At 40.8% G+C, this 9,352-nt stretch overlaps 1 protein-coding gene across 1 annotated transcript; it reads left to right on the forward strand.

Moving 5' to 3' along the window:
- Window positions 1-1,213: 1,213 nt before the first annotated feature.
- On the forward strand, window positions 1,214-7,364 carry LOC128302747 (uncharacterized). The gene is made up of 7 exons (XM_053039606.1): window positions 1,214-1,218; window positions 1,436-2,173; window positions 2,249-2,674; window positions 2,740-3,227; window positions 5,543-6,260; window positions 6,336-6,761; window positions 6,827-7,364. Exons 1-7 carry the CDS (start codon window positions 1,214-1,216, stop codon window positions 7,362-7,364), a joined length of 3,339 nt encoding a protein of 1,112 aa, XP_052895566.1.
- Window positions 7,365-9,352: the final 1,988 nt, after the last annotated feature.

Consider the following 9,352-nt stretch of genomic DNA (forward strand, 5'->3'; position numbering starts at 1 on the left):
AAAATATCTTCCAAGTTTATTTTACTCAATTTGCGTACCGGAGAAAACAGAAATCAACTTTCAACTTCCACGAGAGAGTACCAGTTGTATCGACGTGATGGTGATGCAACCTTCAAAAACCTACCACAACAATCAGCAACCGATCAGCAAATGTATGGTTATGCATCAGTGCGGTCAAAACCCCACTTTCGCACTTTTGGGGCGCACTGACCTCTACATGATTTTCAGGTGGGAAGGGTTGGACGTGTAGTAGACCTTGATACTGCCAACTCCAGTGACATTTAGTACCACATACGTACCTGCAAGGAGAAGCGGGTCAACACGACGTCGGATTGTGATACCTTCCACGTTCGTTGGATGGATCCGGCTCAGTCAGTGCTAGTTGTTGTGGGTTCAAGAGAGGAAGTAATTGAAATCCTTCGTGTTTTATAGCAACAGGGCTATTCGTATCAATCCCATAGAACATATTAGGGATGGCTAGAAAGTATTAATTTATGCAACGGTTCAAGTTTGTGTTTCATCGCAAAAGTTGTAAACAAATGTGGTTGTGAAGTTTTGTTTCTCAAAATGTTATTGAGGTAAAAAGATTGCCATAGACTTGTACCAGTAGGAGCGTTAAATTTGACCAAGAATTGCAGAAAATTCATTCCCTCTTCAATGTGTGCAAACAAATTCATTATTTAAACAGGTGTCAGTTATATCCCGTACGCAGAACTAACGATCCAGCTACGGGTAAAAATATAGCTAAAAAAAGCCAGAAATGATGGCAGCTCTAGATCTCTGGAGGTTGTTGTGCCAAACAAACAAAAAGTCAGTTATATAGAGTTTCGTCGTCAGCAGACGTACCATTGTACATATAAAAAATCCCGTTCTAAGAGAACGGTATCCGAAGTCATCGAATGAAAAGACGATTTCGCAGAATTTACTATGCCCAATATGATAGGAAGGTGTGTAACAAAATTACCGGTTCGATGAACACTACCATCCATTTGGTGTAGATAAAAACAACTTCATGGTATGGATTAGTTTTTGTTGACGGGGTAAAACACGAAAAATTGTTTTTGTTTGGACACAGATTCGTATTTAGTAAAAAGTATAAAAAGGTTGCGGACCACTGTACGCTTTTCAGTATTCAGTTGAAGCTGCTGTAGTGTAGAGCTTGTCTGATATAGAAGAAAGGCACACATTGAAGGAAATGAACAGCAAAAACGTGATGAAGTGAGTTTATTCTGTTGTGTTGATGATTGTGTACACTGCTTAAACAGATGCTAATTCAGCTTAAACGAAGCTAGTGCCAAATCAAAATTCAATTTCTAAAACCAGTTCTTTGTGAAATGAATAATAATGGATACAAATCAAGCAGCAGAATGATGATTTAAATTATGTTAAGTAGTGATCTAACCATCTAATCATATGCGTTATATTACTTTTATAGCTGGCGTTCATTGCTAATAGTATCGTGTCTGGCATGGCATACGGCTCGATCACAGTATACAAACAATGCGCGCGCTGCGGTAACCTCGAACGCGGCCGAATGCGCCGATATTGGGATGAAAATGCTTGATCAAGGTGGTTCTGCCGCCGATGCGGCTATCGCAACCCTGTTCTGTGAAGGTGTTTCGATCCCGCAGAGTATGGGTATCGGAGGTGGATTTGTATTGACCGTCTATAATAAGGCATCGGGCATCGTAGAGTCCTTGGACTCGAGGGAGGTCGCACCGGCAGCTGCTACCAAAAATATGTACGTCGGAAATGGTAAAGCCGCCTTCGAAGGTGGCCTATCGATTGCCGTTCCAGGAGAAGTTAAGGGCTACTGGGAGTTGCACCAGAAGTATGGCAAACTTCCCTGGAAAACGCTAGTGTATCCAACGATAGACTTATGCATCAAGGGGTCCCTCGTGACGGATTATTTGGCGAAAATACTATCCTCAGAGAAATCGCTTATATTGACGTACCCAGCGCTGGCGAAAATTTTCATCAATCCCGCCACTAATGATACCTGGAAGGTGGGAGATCGCATCAAGCGATTAGCATTGGGAGAATCCCTGAAGGTGATTGCCGTGGAAGGAGCGAACGCGTTGTACGGTAAAAACGGTACACTGTTACCCAAACTGATGAAAGATTTAAAAGCTGTTGGCAGCATCTTAACGGAGAATGATTTCTACAATTACAAGTAATAGTGTTTCCAGAGATCTGATGGAGAAATTGGAGTTTGATAATATTGTTTGTTTGTCCCTATTCGTTTTAGACCCGAATGGCTGAAGTCAGCGCGAGCTAAGCTACGCAATCATTACTATCTTCATTCCATGCCACTCCCAGGCAGTGGACCGATACTCAGCTATATGTTATCGATTCTGGACGGTTACAAGGACCTGTCGTTGAATGATCCACTAACGTGGCATCGGATCATCGAGAGTTTTAAGCACGGGTACGGATTACGTACAAAGGTGGGAGATCCGCGTTTTGTCACCTCTGTGAACGCGGTGCTTCAAAAGATGACAAACAAAAATTACATTGCCTACATTCGTGACACGATAGTGAGCAACATGACATTCGACAGTTATGACTATTACGGAGCAGATTTTGCTGGTATACAAGATCAAGGCACCGCACACATCTCGGTACTAGCAGCCAATGGTGATGCCATAGCTGTAACAAGTACGATCAACTATCTGTGAGTAATACAAATCAAAGCTTGATGCTAGCTTGTGAACTAATCACGCCGCTTTACCTCTTCAGGTTTGGGTCGTTAATAGTTTCACCCTCGACCGGTATCATCCTAAATGACGAAATGGACGATTTTTCCACGCCCGGTGTTGTGAACTCTTATGGTCTGTCCCCTTCTCCAGCCAACTTCATCGTGCCAGGAAAACGACCCCTTTCGTCTATGTCTCCAACGATCATAATTGATCGTCGGGGTGATGTGCGGATGGTAGTCGGAGGAGCAGGAGGTTCCAGGATTACCACCGCTACGGCTTTGCTAATTCTTCGGCATCTGTACTTCGAACAAAGTCTTTGTGACGCCATGAACGCACCACGAATTCATCATCAATTAGCACCGATGCAGGTTGAATATGAGAAGGGGTTCGATTCAAATGTGGTAGCACAGCTCGCTGCTCGCGGACACAAGATTCAAGAGACTAAAGCAGATTTTGGTTTTGCGGCCTTAACAGCGATTGTGAAAAAGGGAGACACAGTTTCAGCTGCTTTTGACAGACGGCGGAGTGGTAGTGTGTCAGTGCGACCGCACAAAGCAGGGCTAGGCAATTGTTACTAGATGCTGCATAGTAATTCACGGTTGATACGATAAAATATATACTTAACGTCTTAAAAATAGTTAATGTTTTATACTGTATTACCAGCGTACAACCATTATTATATTAGTGGAAAAAAGCATTTACAAGAATCAAAAAGTTCAGAGTACTTTTGTTGCGCTTCCGAAATGATGTGTCATAGATAAGCAAGCAAAACTTTTATTGAATTATACCAAACAATGCGTTTGCTTTCGCTGCCATATATCCGAAAATAATTTTGTAGTCAGCTGTCATTCTTGGTGTATATCATTAATGCCTCGTCTGTTCTGCCGGCACAAAAGAGTTTAATAGATACTGTCAGATTCCTTTAGCAGTTTTGGAATAATTTTGAATTAGCATGTAAGATTTTCGTGTTAATTAGCAAATGATTACCTGAAAACCCCTTAAAATGTTAGCCAAACTAAATCGTAACGCAAATAAAATAACTGTATATTGTCTCAAGTTCCTCAATTGATTGTTTCTCCGGACTGTACTGACCGTTCTTTGGTTTTCATTAATTTCAAACGTTTCTCCAACACGTCGCTAGTTAAACGCTCGAACAGCACTGGAATTTCGTCCCAGCTTTCATCGTCCACGGTGCTGATATTGTATTTGTTCAGCTTTGACAACATGTAGGACAAAAAACAAAAACAAGAGGTTTCAAATCCCGGAGCCCTACTTAATGATGATAATTTGTATTCGGGCGTAGTGAACACCGTAGTTACACTAAAAAATCCTTAGGTTAGAAACAAAAATTAGTGGTGTTAGTATTCATGATGTTGTGACTTACCTTTGGAAGTACGGAAAGTATGGTGATCGCTAGAGATTTTTCCCCCTTATATACGTCCCGGCCATATTGACTTATTTTACCCATAACCGTTCGAAACTTGCGCATTGAACAATCACTAGTGCCATTTTACAAACCAGACTCGTTCTAGATTTGCTCAAAGGGCACTTATTAGATTTATATGATTGCTTGCATTCTCACGACACGGTATGAGTAATGTGAAAAATCATGATTGTTTTTGTTAAACAACACCTTGACTAATGTTTTGAAGTCGGCCGAATGAGTCATCTTCATGGTTATATTTTTTTTTGTGAATAATAACACCATCGGAAGTACCCGATGCACGAGGAATTTTTACAATATTTAATCAGGAACGTCCTCTTAACTATTGAGCAGCTCGGTGGTCTTACAATAGTGGTTATTTTTTCATCAAGTGTTTGATGATATTGAGTCAGCGTTAATTTTGTTGTTCTTGGTTTAGGTATTCTGTTCTTGCTTCGGTTTATCTCTGAGTGCCGATTACAATTTCCGAACGATATTGGTTCTTTAAACGTTTTATGTCTCATTTCACTCGTATTCGTTTCGTAGAGAATGTTATCCCACGATTAAAAGTACGTTCAAACAGGTAGAAGGTTGACTGTGAACTAAATTTATGAACGAAAAGGCAACGGAATTTTAAGAACGCTTACACATTGCAAAAATGTAAAAAACTGCGCAAGAAAACACCCGATGTAATTAAGGTTAAATGAATGCCATCAATCTTTAAACAAGAAATATCAGCAGTGAAGTTGTTTTTTTACGAATGGCAACTCTGATACTCATGTTCACTGGAGCAAAAATTATGTCAACAGTTGTCAACTATACAGGGTATTGTTACTAGACATGAATTTTGTTATTGCAAAAAAAAAAAGTTTTAAGAGGACGATAGCACCGAATTTAAAATGGATTTTTTTAATGGAATGTTTTTTTTATAACTTCTCAAAATGTGATAACGAAGTGCGTGAAATACAGTCACAGAACCAGAGAACTCTACTGCGTATATTTGGTGACCATGCCTTTTAAAGAATTATTTTTTGATAATGATACGAAATTTGAACTTTTATTTGATGCAAGGTATCATTTTGTTATTGTTTTTTATTTTTATAGAGACTTTGTACTGGGCAGGTATCATTTTGTTCAGTACATAAATTATGTTAAAAACATCAGACATGTTTGTGTTCGAGCGGTACGTTTACGATTTTAGTCAGAAGTATATAACATTCGCAGACCAATGTACGTTCATTAGTGTTCAATTGAAGTTGGTGTAGTGCAGTGTATGTCTGATTTATCAGAAAGTAAGAGTTGAAGAATATGAATAGCGAAGCAGTAAAACAGTGAGTTTAGTTGATTCAGTTATGATGATTATTAGAAGAAATTAATATATTTGCGAAACATACCTTCAGATTGCTATCATTTCTACTAGTCATGAGTACGACATGGCACACGGTTCGATCGCAGGGCGCAGACAATATGCATGCTGCAGTGGCATCAAACGCGGTAGAATGCGCCGATATCGGGATGAAAATGCTTGATCAAGGGGGTTCCGCCGCCGATGCGGCTATCGCAACTCTGTTCTGTGAAGGTGTTTCGATCCCGAATTGTATGGGAATCGGAGGTGGATTTGTATTGACCGTCTATAACAAAGCATCGGGCATCGTAGAGTCCTTGGACTCGAGGGAGGTCGCACCGGCAGCTGCTACCAAAAATATGTACGTCGGAAACGGTAAAGCCGCCATCGCAGGTGGCCTATCGATTGCCGTTCCAGGAGAAGTTAAGGGCTACTGGGAGTTGCACCAGAAGTATGGCAAACTTCCCTGGAAAACGCTAGTGTATCCAACGATAGACTTATGCATCAAGGGGTCCCTCGTGACGGATTATTTGGCGAAAATACTATCCTCAGAGAAATCGCTTATATTGACGTACCCAGCGCTGGCGAAAATTTTCATCAATCCCGCCACTAATGATACCTGGAAGGTGGGAGATCGCATCAAGCGATTAGCATTGGGAGAATCCCTGAAGGTGATTGCCGTGGAAGGAGCGAACGCGTTGTACGGTAAAAACGGTACACTGTTACCCAAACTGATGAAAGATTTAAAAGCTGTTGGCAGCATCTTAACGGAGAATGATTTCTACAATTACAAGTAATAGTGTTTCCAGAGATCTGATGGAGAAATTGGAGTTTGATAATATTGTTTGTTTGTCCCTATTCGTTTTAGACCCGAATGGCTGAAGTCAGCGCGAGCTAAGCTACGCAATCATTACTATCTTCATTCCATGCCACTCCCAGGCAGTGGACCGATACTCAGCTATATGTTATCGATTCTGGACGGATACAAGGACCTTGCGTTGAATGATCCACTAACGTGGCATCGGATCATCGAGAGTTTTAAGCACGGGTACGGATTACGTACAAAGGTGGGAGATCCGCGTTTTGTCACCTCTGTGAACGCGGTGCTTCAAAAGATGACAAACAAAAATTACATTGCCTACATTCGTGACACGATAGTGAGCAACATGACATTCGACAGTTATGACTATTACGGAGCAGATTTTGCTGGTATACAAGATCAAGGCACCGCACACATCTCGGTACTAGCAGCCAATGGTGATGCCATAGCTGTAACAAGTACGATCAACTATCTGTGAGTAATACAAATCAAAGCTTGATGCTAGCTTGTGAACTAATCACGCCGCTTTACCTCTTCAGGTTTGGGTCGTTAATAGTTTCACCCTCGACCGGTATCATCCTGAATGACGAAATGGACGATTTTTCCACGCCCGGTGTTGTGAACTCTTATGGTCTGTCCCCTTCTCCAGCCAACTTCATCGTGCCAGGAAAACGACCCCTTTCGTCTATGTCTCCAACGATCATAATTGATCGTCGGGGTGATGTGCGGATGGTAGTCGGAGGAGCAGGAGGTTCCAGGATTACCACCGCTACGGCTTTGCTAATTCTTCGGCATCTGTACTTCGAACAAAGTCTCTGTGACGCCATGAACGCACCACGAATTCATCATCAATTAGCACCGATGCAGGTTGAATATGAGAAAGGGTTCGATTCAAATGTGCTAGCGGAGCTCGCATCTCGCGGACACAAGATTCAAGAGGCTAAGCCAGATTTAGGTTTTGCGGCCTTGACAGCGATTGTGAAAAAGGGAGACACAGTTTCAGCTGCTTTTGACAGACGACGAGGTGGTAGTGTGTCAGTGCGACTGGACAAAACTGAGTTAAACCATTGTAGATAAGTTTAAGATTTAAGTTTTACAAACGAACTGTTTTATTGGCTTACAATAATTATTATCACGAAAAGAGTTCCGCCAGGTATATATATTAGAAATCAGATTCAAAGAGTTCGTGCTACGAATCCAAAACGTTACAGCCATGAACATAAAAATCATCACTTAACAAGCACTAATTACACCAACTATTTAATATGCGCTTGAACATTTGCGCCCCTAATTAAAATCACGGTCAAATTAATTTGCGCTCATATTTTATTTCATTAATCTCCCAAGTCAGCCTCTACCTAGTGGGATAAGCAAAATTGCTGCTTGCTTCTCACCAAATTCGATGGCCCGATATCCTCCAGTACGAAAGGGCAGAATGGGGTATGTTTGGAGAAATTTTCACCCAAACGCCATGTTGTACCCTGTTGGACGATTCAACCAAAAGGTTTTGATGTAATTTGTTTTATGACAACACATGCGACATGCAATTCATCAAACTCAACTAGATCATAAATTTTAAAAGCCCGATCTCTCTACCTATCTCGCCACTGTGGCGGTAGAATAAAAGAGAAATGGTTACCATAGGCACATTACCCCGACTGATTACAAAGTATGACAGTTTGGTCTACGAAAGGGAAAGCACCACGTTGCCATGGTGGGTTTGATACGACAGGTCTGAATCGCACTTGTTATGTTGAAACGTGTCTGTGAATCATGATCGCAGCTGTCAGACGAGGGTTGTGTATTTTGGTTTTATTTTTGTGCACTTTCGCAGTGCATCCCATCCCAAGTGCAATGGTATGCAGTGTTTTAATTCAAGAGGGGTAAGTAATGAAATTAATTTAAGCAATAAATTTAGTCGACTTTGAAAAACAAAACCAGTGATGTGATGTTTGGTATTGGAGTGCAGCGAATAATGAATAATGTGGCGTGACGTCGTCGTTTCCGTGCTGGTGTAAAATACATCACATTGGGGTTGAGTGTTGTTTCATTTTCTTTTGCGTCTTGAAATACTACACTTCAATGTGGTATGTTCAATTACTGAGCCATAAAGTGGTGGAGATCCTACACAATGCCATGGTGCAATAGAACGATGATTGTGTTGAACGGTTTATATCGAATTGCTCAAACTGAAGTTTAAATTTTGTTTCGTACATATGAGCCTGTGAGATTTATCCGTGTGAGATTTGTCGTAATCTCGTATGTATGCTGCGTACATTGTGATATTGTACCATTTTAGAATAGTAAGACATTTTAAAGTGAACTCATTTTATATCTGGTTTGAAATATATTATTCCATGAAATTTGCACTACTTAAAGGAGATCCCACCCATACAGATTTCAACCCCTCGTTTATCTGCTTACGCTTTTAAACCACTTCTCAGCCTTATACAGCTACCTTTCCGTTTAATCAAGGTAATGAGTTGTTTCACACCTTAACACCAACGCAGACAGGAGGGTGGAATATAGTACGCAGCATATAAAATTTCACGCGTAAATTCTCCCTTTTTTAATCTTCTTTGTTACTCATATTTATGGCTCTCTAAATTCATGCCGCACTGCAAACGGTATCATCCACGGGGTTTATCTTTCGATGGCCAGAAAACAAGCTGCGAATTCACAGCGGGATACGAATTAGGGTCCCCGTGGCATACAAACCATCGGAACTGTAACGATCTAATCCCATCAGTGTGGTGGAGACGTTCTGCGAGAATATTTCAAGGGGAAAAATACTTGTACATAAGCAGATGGCACTGTTTACCTTACCGTTTGCTGAAAATGTCGGTTTTGTCGGGAAACACTTAAGTTATATTGTGCTTTTATTTGTTAAATTGTTTATGCAATGCGTAGCTAATTGCGATGCACAAGTTCGAATGGGGATGCATTATTTCTTGCAAATTAACTTTCTTTTACGAGATCAATGTCGTTATTAAAAGGAAAGCTGGTAAAGAATTGCTTTATACTGCAACATTACCTTTTTCGCAAATGTCATAAATTACATGTTA

Source organism: Anopheles moucheti, chromosome 3, assembly GCF_943734755.1.
Source record: "Anopheles moucheti chromosome 3, idAnoMoucSN_F20_07, whole genome shotgun sequence".
NCBI classification, from domain to species: Eukaryota; Metazoa; Arthropoda; class Insecta; order Diptera; family Culicidae; genus Anopheles; species Anopheles moucheti.

Excerpts from the sequence above, each read along its gene's own strand:
- LOC128302747 (XM_053039606.1), top strand. Across the intron at positions 3,228-5,542 it reads TTTTGACAGACGGCGGAGTG|TCATGAGTACGACATGGCAC; the intron begins GTAGTGTGTCAG and ends CATTTCTACTAG. Across the intron at positions 6,762-6,826 it reads ACAAGTACGATCAACTATCT|GTTTGGGTCGTTAATAGTTT; the intron begins GTGAGTAATACA and ends TTACCTCTTCAG.